The sequence below is a fragment of the Asparagus officinalis genome, chromosome 2 (genome assembly GCF_001876935.1).
Source record: "Asparagus officinalis chromosome 2, Aspof.V1, whole genome shotgun sequence".
Lineage (NCBI taxonomy): Eukaryota > Viridiplantae > Streptophyta > Magnoliopsida > Asparagales > Asparagaceae > Asparagus > Asparagus officinalis.
The window spans coordinates 19790025-19808862 of record NC_033795.1 but is presented as its reverse complement, the minus strand read 5'-3'; the positions used below and the strand labels follow the sequence as shown (position 1 = coordinate 19808862).

The following is an 18838-nucleotide window of genomic DNA, read 5'->3' as shown; positions in this document are numbered from 1 at the left end:
GAAACAAACATCTCCTTCTTTATAAATATATATCATCGTCATCATCATCAAAGTACTACTAGGGTCGGCTCTCAGAGGTATCTTTAATTTTTTTATTTTACCTCCAAATGTTGTTATTGATTTGCCTTTAATATTTTAATTACGTATTCTTCTCCACATCTGGTAATGTCAATAGTTGGTACCACTGTTATAGCTTGTTTATTTTATTCTATTCGATGATTAGCAGGTAAATAAATAATGGAAAAAAAAAGTCTGGTTCCTTTTACCCCCCCTTCCCTCTTTGTTTTCATACTATGTATAGATTATTTGTTTGTTTGTTGCCCATTTCAAAGAGAGACTCCGCACCCATTTCAAAGCCTGAAGAGGGTTTCTTCGGATCGCATGGGTTTTCCCTCTCTTGCTGCTTTTGGGCATTTTCGTGTGATGGGTGTTGAGGTTTCGGTGCGGTGGCAACTGGGTCTGCGTTTGTTTCTGAGAATAATTGTTCTAGATTGTAGATTTGGGTGGCTTTTTTTTCCTTTTTCTGTTACTATTTTCTGAACCTATTATGTTCTGGTATTGTGAAGGTGGGGAAGGAGATGGTGGATCTTGACAGGGGAAAACAACTCATGGTGGCAGATGAAGAGGAATCAAATTCTCAGCCCGATTACGATCATAAGTACCCCGAGCCACTTGCGGAGTACAAGGATGTTGTCGAGGACCGGAATTTATTCATGGATACGCTTGGGAAGCTGCATGCAGCGATGTCGACTAAGTTCATGTGAGATCCATGCCCTCTATACTTGTAGTTACCATCCTACGTAATTTGAAGCTTTAGTTATCTCGAGTCGTCGAGCCCATTTGACATTATAGCTATGACGCAGAAGCATAGTAAGAATGGGTGATACTGGATGTTTTTTCTTACAGTGACAGATGGGTTTTCTAGTTTAAGATAGAGCTTGGTTGTGTTGTACTTATGTCAAATGATGGAGGGGGAAAATGCACATGGAAAACAATGAAAGAAAGATACAAATAATAATACAAAGAGTGGCTTCATAATACCATAACACGCGCTCTATGCCTGGTCAAGGTAAAAAGCAACCTCTCATTCAAACACACGAGGATGTCATCTAAGGAGAACGTTATCCAGTGCACTCGGTCCATGACATTAATGGCGCAACAAAGAGATATCAATTTGGATCAGTGGACATAGGGATTTGTGTATTGATCCAAGGGTTGTATTGATATCCCTTTGGTGCACCAATGTTTTACATGAAGCTACAAGTCGGTTAGGAACTTTGCTTTTTTGATTAAGCCTCAAGAAGTACACTAACGTCTGTTATTTCTACACCGCAAACCAAGCTATCATATGTAGAGCTTTCTTCACTCACCTTGGATTCGTTATCTCTAAATGAAGTGCACCCTTTCTTTTACAAGCTTGATCGCAAGTTCAGGGATGAAGTCTCAACATCTTTTTGACATGAAATTTCAAATTGTTGATAGTTAATTAGTTATAATTGTTTCTACTATTTTTTTTTTAAAATCCCAGCATTCTTCTAGGAGGGTTCATTGAATATAGATTTACAACTAGTATGGAAATGTCTCGATATGATTCTTACAGTTTAGATGATAAAGACAGTCTCATGTCTCACATCTGGCTTGTAATTTCAATAGCGTTGGAAGCTAGCCTCCTGGTTGCTTATAGTACTTCCTCCTTTGTTCTATTCTATCTTTCTTCCAAGCATGATCAGAATCCTTTTATGTCTCCACCTTAAGCAATTGAACTTATGGATTCATACATCCTCATTGCTTTCAAGGTTCTTAAGAATCTTTCCTCATTGTGCATCTTACCTCTGATTGAAACTTATGTTTAGTGTAGGTCCTATTCACAACACTTGTTTTATTTATAGACAGTGACTTCATTTCGTTATCAAGGTGAGATAAACCAGTATACTGCCCACAAAATGAATTTTGAGTTTTTCCAATTATCTTGTTTCTTCTCATTGACTAGGGACGAACATCTGAATGCCTCTATCCTTACTAAATATGTCTATATATTTAATTGAATAATCACTCACTATATTCTGCACATGTCATATTACTTTTATAATTAAGAGGAAATCATATCCCAATGTGTGGAACGCAAATGGAAGCGGCTGGAAGGAAAATCATATCGCAGTATGTGGCATGCATCTGAAAGCGGGGAAAAATTCAGTAGACATATGTATTTGTATTGAATATGACATAAAAGTGTTCTGGAAATGGTGAAAAATAAATTTTATTACTAATACAGACATGTAAGTGTTGTTGGAATTTGGAAAGCATGGGAAGATCGCAGGGGAGACATCTCATATCATTTACATATTGGGAATCTTACGTACTCGTTCATGTTGTTACCATGCTAGATATTCATTTTTACTTGTAAAATTTACAACTCAGTCTTTAATAGGAGATGTGTTGGACCTAGAAGTTGGAAATATGATGAATGCATCATGTTGTTTGCAATTCAGTTTAAGTTTAAATTATAGATTGTTCTAGTTTTCTTGCTAATAAAGTATGCCAAGGGACAATTATTGTTCCCTTTGCTATTGTCAAGGGTCAATTATTGTTCACTTTGCTATTATAATTTAGAAGCTTATAAAATAGTGTAATACCCATGCGTTGTTTGTGTCTGTATATGTAATTATTCACGTATATATAAGATTCCATTTGTTTCATATTCTGTCTCCTAAGTTTTTAGCATTTGTTGTATCCTTCATTCTTATTGGTCTATCATGGGTTGGATGTAAAGCTAAGAGAGTCATAGTCATGTCAAAGCAAGCTGAAAATATGAAAAATTGGAATGAATCAAAGATAATTTTTCGGAGAAGGCTGTGAAAAGAAACAAAAAGGAAAAAAAATCTAATAGGGGTGCATACAGACTGGTTAACACTAGCATTGATAAAACCTGTTAAGATGGAGTGCATTAAGAAAAAGTCAACAGTAACAAGGAAAACTTGTAATAATAAGGACGTGGATGTTTACTATATGCTCAAACTGAAATGGTTAACACTAGCATTGATAAAACCTGTTAAGATGGATTGCATTAAGAAAAAGTCAACAGTAACAAGGAAAACTTGTAATAATAAGGACTTGGATGTTTACTATATGCTCAAACTGAAATACGTTATAGAAGTCAATAAGCTCTTGGATTTACCAAACCATGTCAATCATACTTATCCACATTTATTTATTAATTAATGTTATTATTAGTCATTATCATGCATCAGCTTTTCCAAGTCAGTGTTAGCCTTAACGTTTCATATTTTAAATTATTTTTATATGCTGGCATCTCAAATACCTATGATTACTGGCATCACACATCAACTGACTTAATATACCTTTTGTGTGGAATATTTCATGTCTAGATGGGATTAAGAACGGGTTCATCTTTTTTCATTTAAGTGTGGATGAACTACTTAAATGCTATCAAAATTTATGTAGGATTTCAATAAACCTCTTATCAGTCAACAATGTCTTTTAGACTCCTTGTTTGAACATTCTATTTGGCAATTACCACATATTATATACTTCATAGATGCTGTAAAATGCATGCTAAACTAGTCTTCTTATGCTTTTTGATATATAATATTTAAAAGAAAATTTGCCTGGCATTGTAGATATTATGTTTGACATGTTTTTTTGTGTCCGAAAATTCAGGATTCCTGTCATAGGAGGAAAAGAGCTTGATCTTCATCGACTATTTGTGGAGGTTACAGCACGAGGTGGTATCGAGAAGGTACCACAACTTGTCATTTGTATTTTGTTTCATATGCATGTTAGCTATTTCTTTCTGTGATAGTACCTTTTCGCATTTAAGCCACCTAATTATAATTTATCTCATGCAAGAAGTGTTTCTAACATGGAAAACATGAGTTCTAGATTAGCTGGCTTGATTTGACGTGAACGATTCCTTGAAGACATCAATTTTCCATGCGCAAACTCCGCAAAGTTATGTTACTATCTTGGTATGGGTATGCCTTATGGTAACATCCATAATATATGAACTTCACAATTTCTTTTCGTCTAACATTAGTTGGGTCAGACATGACTAACCTTTTCTCATATTCTTCCTTGATAACCAGTCCCAGCCAAGTGATAGCCTATCTTATGCTGTACTGTAGTATGCAAAAAATATTTTAATAGGAAAAAAGAACTTTATCCTTCCATGCTTCAAGTCTGGGTTTCTATTGCTCGTGGGTTGTCCTTCCTTAAAAAATAAAAACTAACCTAATCAAGCTGTCTTCCATTAACGGCAAGGAGCAAAAGGAACAATTAGTTAAATGGACTGGGGTATTTGATGAAATACAAGTCAGGTGGCTGGGGGTTTTAATTTGAGGAAGTGGTAATGAATGTTTTAAATCATAAGAAAGTTAGGGATGGAAATGAATCCTAGGACTCTACTGGTATTTACAAATGGTAGAGGGACTAAGCTAACATGCGTTGGTTTTACCTGAAGACACAGTGTGCAAGGGGAGTCAAGGATGGTTAGAGTCTGTTAAAAGATTGACATTTGAAGAGAGTATTTATGGCTACCAAAATATTGTGGTTTGTTTTGGTTTCAAAATGATATTTTTGTTAAGAGATTAAATTGGATTGACTAACCAAGGGAAATCCCTAATCTTATGGAAATCAGCTTTATTTTTCAAAAGGAGCATGCTTGTTAAATGAAAGTTTTGATTGTTCAGGAAAGATTTGTCTAAATTCGAATTTTGAATCCATGGGTGAGTTGGTCAAGGAGTGTAAAGTGAAGGAGGTTGTGTACGCCATGGTTGCATTTCTCTAGCTGGTGTCTGATACATATGTTTATTTAATCCATATCGTGTTAGTTCTCCCTAGGTTGCTTGTCCTGGACCTCCTGGTCAGAAATTCTTTTTCAAGCTCCTATTTTTATGGGCTTCATTGGGTATGGATACCCATCAGGTATGTTGTACAAATACTTTGAAAGACATGCCCACATCTTATACATATTTCAAGCTTAAATACTCGGATACTTGATGATTACTTACAAGATACTTCTCAAATTTGTAAATCTTTCGCATATCTCATGCACATTATGTGTACTGGAGATGTATTTGTAAGTAAGATGTTAGCAATCTAATGCATATATTCACAATGCCATTTGATTTGTAGATTAAAATAATTACATGTCCAATTTATTTTTAAAACTAGAAATATCCTTTTATTAATATAAGTTGAGAATGTTTCCTTTTTTTCTTTTTTTTCCTGGACTTATCGTGTTTTCATAACCATTGCGACCTTACCCATCCATGTTGTAGAGTAACACACACATGCACATCACTTTATGACCACACATTATCATTTTATAACCTTTTCATATCCATACCATCACCATGATACAAGTCATCATAATCCATCAGTATCATTTTGTTGACTCAATCAAAAATCAAAAGTAGTTGGTTATTTATTAAAGAAAATCCATTTCTGTCTTCATCAGTTTCTGCTTATGGAAACCTTTTCATTCAATTGTTACCTTGGCATTCCTTAATTTCTCTTTCTTTTTTACTCTCTTATTTCTAGTGTAAGCCATTTTGCTTGCCTGTACTGTAAAATTTTTTGTGGACCAAGATTAGTTGTTAAGATATGGTGGTTTTTTGTTCCTCTTGTTCTTTTAACATGTGTATGCATTCATCTCCTAAACTGTTCGACCTCATATTTATCCTGCTTCTTTAAATGCATAATGTCTGTCTGCTTTAACAGGGAGATACCCGGAGCAAGCAGTTTTTAGTTTACTATTTAAGTTACTTCCGCTATGTACTTATGTTATTAAGATCTCAATTTTCAAATTTTCAGGTAGTTGCGGATCGTAGATGGAGAGAAGTAACTGCTGTATTCAATTTCCCATCCACAGCCACAAATGCATCATTTATATTGCGCAAGTACTACAATTCTTTATTGCATCACTATGAACAACTGTATTTCTTTGGGTCACAGGGATGGAATTCACCTGTGGAAGGTTTGTACTTGGTGCAGTGATCATTTCTTTGTTTCCCCTTAATTGTTTAGTTTTGGTCTTTATCATTCATTTTGTACACTGCAGCTTCTCCAAAAACGCCCGCTGATCCAATTAAAGCTGTGAGGTTGGCTGAGAATGTCTTGCAAAAATCTACAAATTTGCCTAGCATCCGAAAAAGAAAAAGCAACGGAGAGCTTATACCTGCTGGTTTGTTGTTTTCTCACTGCTAAAGTTTGGGTATAAGTTTTATATCTTGTTCTCTTAAAATAAGTTTTATATAGACTTTTGACATTCAATTCAAGCATCATATACACGTCAACTAATAAGCCCATCCTTCAAACTTGGCACGTAAATTCCTAATATTAAGAATCTATTATGTTTTCCTCCATGCAAGATAGGGTATTGGCGAGTCAGCTTGAGCTAAACAAAGTAGGATAAATTCTGAAGTTCTTGTTCTTGTTTAGTTTTTGGGACCACGAGTTTGTTTTTTTGTGGTGATGTTCGTGTCGTGGTTGGTGGATTCAGCCATGGGTTGAACGTGGTTTGTGGTTTGTTTAGCTGAACGTCATTTGGAAAACAAATATAGCCTACAAGAGGGCACCAAATTACTTAATTTTATATCTTTCCAGAATAAGTCGGCTTGGGATTTTCTCAGGGTCCACGATATCTTGAGACTACATGAGGGTTGGAGATGCAAGTTTAAGATGCATCTGGTTATCACTTTTAAACATACCCATATTCAACTATGTATATAAGGTTTGGACTTGTCTATGCTTTCAATTTAAACTCATATGAACTTCTAGGATTTTGTTCCTCCTACTTAATTTTTACATGGTTGGATATTTTTTGGTTCATTGTGCTCAGTTAAAACTCTTACAGACACACAACTCAAATTGTTCCATTTTGTATGGAATCTCTTAAACTCCAATATCTGATCTCCCACTTAAATATGATTATTGTTCATATAATATGAACAATGCATTCATGATTAAAGAAGAAAAGTGCCTTGCGTACTTTTAACATAGCACATAGCCTTTATCAAGTACTTTCTCTGAAACTTCCATATGGTCCGTCAGGAAGATTTCAGCAAGTACTATTAATTTTAAAAAAGTTTCAAAAGGCAGCATCAAGAGAGGATGGACATGGATATGATACAGCATAGTGACACAATAGACATTATATTAAACCTTTAAAAAATAGAATCTCAATGCTCTAAAGCTGCAACTTCTGATCGAGTAATCAAACAAAACAAAAGTCTAGAAGTCCAATATTACTTCAACAATCAACTAATACATGTTGAGTGAAGCCTCTCATATGTTTTGTAAGGGGCTTATATTTTCTTAACAATGTTAACATAGTGTCCTTCTTAGAGAAAAATATCCATTTATATCTCTATCTAAGCAATCTTTTGAAAATTTTAAATGCCGACACGACTTTGGTACAATTTTTTCGTTTCCTAAAATTTAACATCGTTATTAGCTCTCCAATGCTTGTAAAACGAGTGTCATCCAATAGTGGGGGATCTGATATGTACCAAACAGGACAAGAGACTCACCTTGAAGTGTCCAAATTTCATAACTATAGTAGGTTATACTCTTGGCATATGATGCACATCATTTAAGTAAAACTTGTTTTCTGCTAACTGCCAACATGGTTTTCATCTACTTGTTGAATATTTATTTAGAAACATTTGCAATTATTTATTTATCTCGGTTCATTGCAGATAGACCCCCTGTACCATCGCCCAATGGCGGACAGACCCCCTGTAGTTCTGTTGTTGTAGGTATACCCCTATACTATCGCCTACTTGCAGATTGACCCCTGAGTGCATTTTTTTATTCTTTTACCCTCAGGAAGTGTATTTATCAAAAGAATAATTTTATCTTTCTCTGAGGTAAAAGAGAGAAAAGTTCATTCAGGGGGTTTATCCGTAATCAGAGATGGTACAGGCTATCTGCAATTAACCCTATTTTTACAACCCACTAGTGAGGATGCACGTGCATTGCACGTGGTTAAATTTCATAATAATTTTGTTTTATTCCCTTAACATAAATTGGTTGTGAATTTGTTTCTATTAGATCTTCACTTGATGATTGAATCTTGTGTGAAACTTTAACATACTTACGTTCATGTTCCTTCAGCCTTAATTTATATGTTTTCTATTATCATGTTATTATCATGTTAATTTTAAAATATTTCATGAAAATTCCTTCTAAAAATTTGTTACAAACTATGAATCTTTTTAAGCGAAAGATGGTTTAAACACAAAAGCAACCCTCATTCTTAATTTGCTAGTTAGTTTGCTCTAGCGTTACATTTCCTTACTTATCGTATATGTCATCAGAAATCAAGTTGATCAGTTGAGAACTTTAGTATATATATATTTTTTGTAAGGGACAAATATAATTGGTAGAACTGCAGATGTTGCCTATAGGTTTACATCTAAAGTGTAACAAATTATGTACGTACATTGTGAGGCTTACAATCATCCAACTTTATTTATGAGATAAGCTTTCTGAATCCTTCTGCAGTAATTTTCCATGGACTCGAGCTCACAACTTCATGATGTTTATATATGTCATCAAAACTATATTAGCAACTTACACTGGTTTTAAAGTCTAATCATAGTTCATTGGTGATAATAAATGTCTAAGTTGAAAATGGAAAAAATACCAACTACTTTTACTTTTATTATACATTTATGTTATACCCTCAATATGTGTATGCAGCATGTGTAGAAGATATATGGTAAAAGTAAAAGATTACTTATTCTTTAAAAATATTATCCTCAATATGTAAACATGTGTAGAAGATCAAGAATAAAAATGAACTCTCTTTTAGACATTGATTCATTATAAATGTTTAAAATCGGAACTCTCTTCTAAATAATTATCAAGATATCTGCATATGCAAGTTCTCATCCATCGGGATGAAATATTCTGCTTTCAAACTAAAATTTTGACATAAATACATTAATTGCTAATTCCTTCACAACAACATTCCATTATTGTATGTCCAACTTGATTCTAAATCATGGCTCTTATCTCATAGGCTCGTCATCCTCTCTCATGATAAAAGATCTTTCTTATGACCAATATGCAACTTCATGGAGAACTCATCAAATATTACTATTTTCCTAAGAAACTAATTATGCTAAAAATAATCATGTAAAGCTCCTGCTTATTGGTGAATATCAAACGAGTTCATCAAGATAACAATTATCCATGTACTTTCTTTTTGAAGCATAATGGTTAATATTTGTGAATATCAAGGCAAGTATAGACAAATTTAAGGTGTAAAATTTTTATTTTTACATATTTTGAGAGATGGTTATAACATTTTATTAGAATCAAACAGACAAGAAACACAATAGAAAAGAGGTATAAAAAAGACGAATAAGACAAACTAAGGTTACTATTTATAAAACCAAATGTAAAGATGAGCAAATAAGAGTGCCTATTATTGTAAGTGATATTGCAGTGCAAGTAAGAGCACCACGTCAACTTTTTTTTCATCTTTGTATTTATGTTTTGGAGTATCCTCAGCTAGCACAACCACATGCTGTCCATCTTGTGGCCAGAAATGAAATTCAACCAAGACATTGAAAATATCAATAATTAATTTATATCATAAAACTATATTTTTTCCAAAAATTGATTTTGGAGAAATGGAAAACTACTAATTTGGCGGTGAGAGGAGAAATAAGGAGGAGCTTAAAAATCTCAACGAAAAAAATATAGCCAGAAAATGGCCATTTTGATCAGCTCAATAAGGTTGAATATTTAAGAAAACCTCCCAAAAACACTTTGAATTTTTGCACTTAGTTTCCATAATGGAGTTGCTCTATAATTTTATATAGATGAAAATTAACTTTTCAGGCCAATATATTCCACTAAGATCATTCATATCTTCAAGTTAGTCCATAAGCTTTCAAACAATTTTTGTTATAAAAAATTATAAACAATTTTGAAGAATATGAAAATTATACATAGCTGCCTCAAAATTTAAAATGGCAAACAACTTGCACAAAAATTTTTAGTATTAAAAACAATCCTCTTTAGATTTCTAAAAATACATATAATTCCCTAAAAAATCAAGATATTGCAAACAAATCCTTAACAAAATAAAAAATTACATATATCCTCTAATAATCTATAATTACAAAAAGTCCTAAAAAACCAAAAAATTGTAAAAGATCCTAAAGATTCTAAAATTATAAATTAGCTCCTAAAAATATAAAATTACAAATAAACTCTTAAAATTTTTGAAAACTACAAACAACCCAATTTAAAATCTATAAATTATAAATAGGCCCCTAAAAATTCAAATAAACATCTGAAAAATATATAAAGTAGGATGCAATCTAGCTATCAAGTTAAGATGAGGCAAAAAATCATAAATAGATAAGAGAATTAAGTGAAAAATATTATAAAAAAAATCATGATGTTCTTTTCTGAGAGCAAAACAAACTTTCAATTACAAATTGAACTACATGAAAGGGAAGAGATAAAAAAATGGTTTAAACACCTCTTTGATATATAGAAAATATTTACGGTTTACTATTGGTCCTACATCTCATGATCTAGCACGTGCTCCTCTTAATATTGTATTTCAAAAATTAAAATAAAAAATCTACGCGCTTACTCATGAGCTAACTTTGTCTTATTTTTTAGGAATTAGAAGCACCAGCATAACTAATAATGACATTCATAGAAAACAAATGGATTAAATAAATAAATAAATAAATAAAAGTAGGTACAACCGTGCAGACACATGCATCATTTGTATATAATAAAACAAAAGGTAAAGATTGATGGGTTCACTCTCTTATTAAGAAAAATATAAAATGAAGCTAAGTGCACCAATATATACAAACCAACCCAACTGTTAAACTTTCTCACTTGTTCAAATACTTAAGGGACACATGCATATAATCTTTAAAGTTAGCACAAAGGAACAAAACAGGCTACATTAATTAAAATCATGAAGTAACTAAACATCCCTTTGTTTTAAAGCTTGAATTGAAGTTGTATATTTAGACTTGCATGATACACAACCATATACGCTCACATGGCATTTTGGCATTCTATGAATAAAAAGCTACTGATGAAACTCACATAAAAATTATAATTATGATGCTATACCTATGACAAAAAAGATTCATAATTAAGCTTTATTTAAAAATCACCATCGACAACATAGTTGACATTCTTATTTCTGACGACACGCATTGTTTGATCTCAGAAGTAGGACATGTAACACTTCAACTTGAATTGGCTAGTTGCATTGATCCTCTCTAACTCATCATGACCTCATTCCGCACCAAAGATTGGACCAAAAAAGGACACAAAGTGTCATCTCGTGACCAAGGTTATCGATAGCGGATAGCGTCGTATAGCGGTGAGGCATCGCTAAGGCTATTTGGGGCTATTACGGCAAAATAGCAGTAAAAAACGCAAAGTCAAATACTTGTCTAATTTAGATATGTATAAATATTAAAAAAATAAAAAAAATTAAAGAAAATTCTAGAAAATTTAAAAGTGCATTTGATGATTTAAATTTTAAAGAGATCCTAAACATGAAATAGATATGTAATCGTCACATAACACCGAAGACGACTGGATGAGTCAAAGAGTCGTCATCTTTGAGAAAATGAGCTAAGCGGTGAGAGGACTGCACTAGGAGGAGCTCACGATAAGAGGTGAGAGGAAGTGCTGAGGGAGGTGCTAGAGGTTATAGAAGGCGACAGGAGTACGTGGGAAATTAGGGGAGGCGGTGGGATGTAGTGGTTGCGGGTCAGTTTTGATTTTTAAAAAATAAACCTCAAACAACTTTTAAATAAAAATGGATTTTACCTGCAATCGCCTGCTATTCACTTCTATGACGCTATTGGCCGCTTTTGCAAGCAAAAAACGCATATTTCGTAATATGTCATCGCTATTGGGCGATAACGTAGCGGGAAGGGACCGCTAACGCTATTCGCGTCGCTATTGCGGGGCTATTTACCGCTATTTATAAAGTGCTCGTGACTCTTCTTGACTCTTCCCAACTAATACGATATAGTCCCACTACTAATGGGTAACATCCTGCATGTTGAGAGCACCATAAACATTCACATTAGGAGATATTTAGCACTTATCGGATCTCCCCTATCTATGTTTTGATTATGCTAGACGAACACAAATAGGTTAGGAACGAATCTTGAAGAATTATTTCGTAAAATTAAAAATGTGATATGATTCAGAATAAAGAGAAAGCTAATTCATAGAATTATCTTAAAATATCTACCATTCAACTGAAGCAGAATGACATTGGAGCATTGGCATCTTAGTGCATTGCTTCATTATGAGAAATTTTTTGCTTCACATCCTTCTTATAAGTGTCAACGTTTATCATGACATAATCTCACATCTTCATCTTCTTGAGAGGGCGCTTTTGCTGCTCTCTTATAGAGAATAGAAAGAGAAGAGTCATAAGGAGGTGAGAAAGTGCATAGCAGAGACGTTATGATAATCAGTAGAGGATTAATGGGCATTGAGTATAATGATGCAACTAATTAAAGTCGGTTAATAGGGGAATAAAAATGGAACACGGTTATGAATGTGAGAAGTTGCTCATTCTTATTGTTTATTTATTCATTTTTATTATAGTTATATTATATACTACACGCATGACCTGATTATAATATACTTATTTAACTTTATTTATTCATTTTTTATTTCTAGTATAATTTGCAGGCGTAATTGACTATTATCTTCCCCTCATTCTTATGTATCTTGTTGGAAGAAAGCCATCCTCTGAAATAACATTTCCTTAAAAATATCCCCAAAACTCAACGATATTTAGGTTTCTTTCAAAAAGGAAATTTTTTTACCATTATAGAAAATTACATGTAAAGCTTGTGATTGTAACAGTACGGAGACTGAAGGAGGGGAATAAAACTTGTAACTTTCAAGGAGTTTTTTGCCCTTTCTTAATTGTATTGAATTTGAGTTCATCACTCTCCATTGTCCGAGTGCTATACTTGCATTAAGCAATTATGAAACTTAAGGATTTTTAATTACCTAACGGTTCCAAATCATTACCTTCATCCATGCCAACTCTTCTATATTCTTTAAATATAATGAAAAAGGCTCATTCATAACGTAGGCATTAAATTACATGAGTTATGGAATCTTAAGGATTTTTAATTAATAATTAATAATTAATAAATAAAAAATAAAATGGGGGAAAAAATAAAATGGGAATTATGAAACTTAAAAGGGGTAATATAGGCATTCAAAAGTTTTGATTACCATATTCTCTTTTATAAGTAGCACTGTTTTAAAAAACCTCCGCCTAGTCCGCTTAGGCGTACGCCTAGGCCTAGGCGGTACCTAGGCCGCCTAACTAGCGCCTAGCGCCTAGGCGGTATTTAGGATGCCCACCTAGATTTTACGAGCGTTTAGGGGAGCATTGTCTGCTTACGTGGATTGCACCCTGTAGGCCTTAATTGTGATTTTATGTGTCGTAGCCTACACGTCCTCCAAACTCCATTAACCTCCAAATATGAACACCTCCACTACCTCCTCCGACCTTCAGCAAAACCTCATCGACCACCACTTAAATGAAGAAAGAAAAAAACGCCTAGAAACCGCTTAAGCGCCCGCCTAGGCGACTAAGTGCTGAGCGCCAAGTTCGACGCCTAGAAGCGCACAGCGTTTAATGTAACATTGATAAGTAGTATAGATTGTTTCTTTCATTTATTGATTTAAATTCTTTAGAATGTTGTATTCTGAAAAAATGACTTATATCAATTCCTCAATATGCTAGTCTTAAACTTGGAACTAGCATCATAACAAATGTATTCCTCTTATAATGGCAGGTCCATCTGCACAAGCAAATAGAACGGTTGCTGGAATAATTGACGGGAAATTTGAGCATGGTTATTTTGTAACCGTCACCATAGGCAATCAAAATCTCAAAGGAGTAATCTTTCACACTCCAGAGCAGGCTACCAACCAAACGGCTGACAACACCAATGTCAATGTTGGTCGCCGTCGTCGTCGGAAGAAGAAACTTAGCACAAGAGATCCTACACATCCGAAGCCTAATCGGAGTGGTTACAACTTTTTCTTCGCAGAGCAGCATGCTAGGCTGAAACCACTTCATCCAGGGAAGGACAGAGTTATCAGCAAAATTATTGGCGAACTATGGAGCAAACTAACAGAGACCGAGAAAGCTGTAAGAACTAAGAGCACAGTTATGTTAAAATTTCACAATCTCCCTAAACTTTGGGGATTTTTGCACAAAACCTCCTCACTTTCCAAAGTTATTTAAACCGTCTTGAACTATTGGAAATTTCGTAAATGGCGTTAACAGGCAGAGTAAAAGTCTAACAACATGATCTTGAAGTTGTGTTTGTTCTTCCACATGAATCTTTTTTATTTAAAAATTTTATCATACACTTTGATTTGCCATAGTTCAAATTCATACTCTACCTGCTAACTTGTTTATGAGAGTTTTTCCAATAGTTCAGGTGGGTTTGGTATAATTTTGAAAGGGGTTAATTGCCGAGAGAATCCCTGTAATATCATTTTTTTCGAACTTGCTGCCCCTCTAGTTGACTCAGCAAGTGAATTTTGACTCTTATACCCTCAAGAGAAAGAGAAATTGTTGTGACAAAGAGACCCTTTGAGGGTAAAAGAGTCAAAAATATTTCATTCTGGGGGTACATCTGCAAAATTAAAACTAAGAAGGCTAGTAAGTTCAGAAAACCCTTAAAAGTCCAGGGTTTTTTTTTGTGAAATTTGGCTCACTTAAACTAGCTTTATCTATCTAACACCTCTTTCTATCGTTCTGCTTTCTTCAACTTTTACTTCAGGTTTATCAGGAGAGAGGTATGAAGGATAAGGAAAGGTATATAAGTGAGATGGAAGTTTACAGGGGGAGATTAAATACGGGTCAAGGTTATAGCAAATGCCGTTCCTATTCAAGCTGATTCCCGCTGAGTCGGTGGGCAGCCAAAACAATATTGACGAAGGCGAGTTGAATGAAGAAGATAATAATGGTAGCTTCACTGATGATGATAGTAGCGAGAGCGAGGGCAACAAGTCAGAGGAATCAGAACCTGAGGATTACCCTGATGTAGTAGATGTAGCAGCTGTTGAACCTGCTAGTTTTGCTGCAGATGCCTCGGCCAAAGGAGGTGATTTTGAGTCGAAAGAAGTTTCAGAACCGTCTAGTGATCAGCTGTAGGCTCTCACGTTTTTGTGGTTAGTGAGCGCACAAGAACAACTGTCAGTTTACATTGTTAAATTTCCCTTTTTTTTTTGTTAAGGATATATTTTACATTGTGAAGCTGTTGTTAGAGCTTTAGAGGGGGGAAAACATGTATATGGTTAGTCTGAAAAGATGATGTTAGTGGAGTTCGTAAGTGGGATTATGTCGCGACTTGTGTTAAGTTTTGTTTGCAATATGATTTGGATTTGGATCCTATTTAGGTGGGTTGATTATGGCCGTTTATCATATAATGCATGTTCATGATTTATTTTGAGTCAAATGTAGGGATAAATGGAAGTCGGGGTATATATGCAAAGGGTTTTTTGCCTGTATACCCCTCAAACTCTTCCTCTAATTCCCTCACTAAATTAATGTAATGGAAAATCAACAAATCACTATGCAATTTCGAAAAATCTGCTCTTTTTTTGTTGTGGGAACTTCTCACTTGTAACGTAATAAACATTTTTTCCGCTCCATTTGGCCCTAAGAAACTAGTATAAAAGCAAGAAGTTCAAGCTTGGTGAATCCATAGTCCATTTCGTATTTATTTTGTTCTCAACTTAGTCTTTGTACTATACTTTAGTTATAAACTAAGTCTTTTATTAACACTAGTTTTTACACACGTACAATGCACGTGATTTAATACCATGATTAAGTATTTTTGGCAGTTTGTGCTCATTTTTTCTTTAAACTCTTGCATCCTGATTTTTTTTATGTTTGTTTAAATGGGATACACCTAATTTAAATTTTCATGTTGATATTTGAATTAACAAAAAACAAATATAATTTAAAAATAATTTGAATTTTCATATTATTTTTGACCGATATGAAACTAAGCTTTATTTGAGAAAGTATAGCATTGCAAAGTGAAAAATATTAAAATAGTGTTATACAAGGAAGGTGAATATTTAAAACCAATATGACAAAATGATTGATTTAAAGTATGTTAAAACGATGCAAAAGAGAAAATAAAGTTTATTCCTAACCATTGATAGACTTCATAAAAAAAATATAAATTAAAGATTAATGCTAACTCTAATATACTTTTATATGATAAAAACATCCACATAAGAATATAAAAGTATTAAAAATTTCATGAAACTCCCTTCTAAAGATTCCTAATTTCACTCAAAATAATTAAACTATTCTATAAAATATTCAGAAAATATTGTTTTTTATTTCTTCTATTTTATTTTTTATTGAGTTAAGATCAATCCTTCTTCAGGTTTATCATTTATCATTTCTCGGGCAATTCTAGAGTATTGTCTTCATCATCTACATCAATTGTGACATCAGGCTAATTTTGTATTTTTTATGCTATTATCTTTCCTGGGCTCGTTAATTTTTTATCATCTCATTTAACTTTACAAAGAAGTCAAATGTACTTATGATGTTCAACACAAACTGCTCAAAATATAGACTTTGATTTTTTTTTCTATTTCAATGAGAATAAATATTAATTTCATATATATAAAATTCTTTGTGTTCCTAATTTATTACTTAAATAAATTAGAAGCTATCTCTTTATTTTCCTCTAAAATGAATTCTTCTGATGTGCATCCAATAAGAATTTCTATTATTTCAATAATATTATCTTTGCTCTATCCCTGTCATTTTCCATAAAGATCTAAACTAAATACCTGTATTATTCATTACCAATTTCTCTTAGATTATAATATTAATATTTAATTTTAAGAACACAGTATGGAATTTATGAATATTTACTAATTTTTCTTATGTCTTCCATGGAGATTTTTTCTTTGATTAGGATAAAGTTATTAAATTATTTTTTAATGTAACTCATTCAGTGCTTCATTAATAGATATGTCTTATGTTAATGCCAATTCAAGTGATTCATTGACGTTTTCTGAATTTTAGATTTATTTCCATTACTTTCCCATTTGCAATGGAAATAACTCAATTCTTTTAAAGTTATCTCTAAATATTCTAATAGTTTCTCCATATGTAATTCCTTGTATTCTTTTACCATATAAATATTATTAACGTCAAAGATTAAAGTTTTTAAATTAAAATCAATTAATGCTATCATTTCTATGGAATTAAACATCTATCAATTAATGTTACGAATGTATTTTGGCTACCCCAACTTATTACTAAAATTATATGAAATTAATTTAATTTATATTGTGCCGATAATTTTTAATCTATAATATTTTTAAAAATTTTATCCATTAACCGGATGTTTTTAATCAATTCTTATTGTTTTTGTTTACCAGTATCAACTTAGACTATTCTTAGATGCTGAAAATGGATAGTAAATCCCTAAATTAGAAATTTTAATATATATATATATATGAAAAAGACCAAACAATTACACTTTTTTTTGCCATGTTTTAAAATTTTAGCTCATTTTTGTGGTTTTGAACTTTGAGGGTGTGATTTGTAATTTTTAAAATTTTGAAAGAGTTTTTAAAAAAATTTACTTTTAAGTTTGGTAGTTATAAATTCTATGTTTCATGTGTTGATGGTAATTTTTTAAATATTAGTATATTTCTTGTAACTCTAAAATTTCAAGGGTGTCTTTTGCAATTATTAAAACTATAGATTAATTTTGAAAAATATTAAATTTTAGCAGTCTACCAATCGACGAATTTAATGTGTGCTAGTTAAAAATTTTGAAAATTTAGAATTTTTTTACGATTTTTAAATTTTGAAGGAGTTTTTTAAAAATTTTGAGGTTAATTTCGGTAAATTTTAATTTTTTAGGTGTCTAAGGGTAATATATTAAATTCATCTTATGTTATTTATAAATTTTAGAATTTTAGGGTGGCTTTTTATAATTTGAACTTTTGAAGGTGTTTCTATAATTTTTGAGATATTGATGGTGTTAATTAAAAAATTTAAATTTAAATGTCAAAAATTTTAGGTGTATCATGGTAATCTCTTGAATTCATCTGTGTTGTTTGTAAGTTTTAAAATTTTAGAATTTTAATGTGCTTGTCTGTAATTTAAACTTTTGAGGGTGTTTCTATAATTTTTGAGACATTGAGGTGTTAACTGTAAATTTTAAATTCTTTGCAAACTGATGTTAATTTTTTAATTTCATGTTTTTTATTTTAAGTTTTGAGACATTGGGATGATTTTTATAATTTTGAACTTTTCAGGGTCTTTTCAGGGTCTTTTCTGCAATTTTAAAACTTTTTATGGTTTTTTGCAATACTTCATGTATTATAATATGTTATCTACTTGTAATTTCTTTATCTTAACAAACTAATATCATTTTTATGTTTTATATATTTTATTAATATTAGTTTTTTTAAATTGTTAAGCTAAACATGGTTCACATAGGATTAGGATAAGATATGATTATGATTAGGATAGATTAAGATATAAATAAAATATTCAAAATAGTGAAGGGTAATATTGACCATTGAAAATTAGAATTTGATTATAGATAAGGTAGTTCAAACTATAAAGGGGTATATTTGTCTAAAAAAGATTTTCAATAATATTGACCATTGAAAATTAGAATTTGATTATAGATAAGGTAGTTCAAACTATAAAGGGGTATATTTGTCTAAAAAAGATTTTCCGTATGATTAGGGTAGATTAAGATATAAA

General features: G+C 32.3%; 1 protein-coding gene across 1 annotated transcript; it reads left to right on the top strand.

Annotated features, from left to right (window-relative positions):
- On the top strand, positions 263-15470 carry LOC109830460 (high mobility group B protein 15-like). Its single transcript, XM_020397719.1, is given in 9 exon segments — positions 263-441; positions 567-760; positions 3679-3757; positions 5833-5995; positions 6080-6202; positions 13860-14218; positions 14859-14942; positions 14944-14972; positions 14974-15470. Coding segments are annotated over 9 exon segments (1350 nt in total). The 5' UTR covers positions 263-381; the 3' UTR covers positions 15233-15470.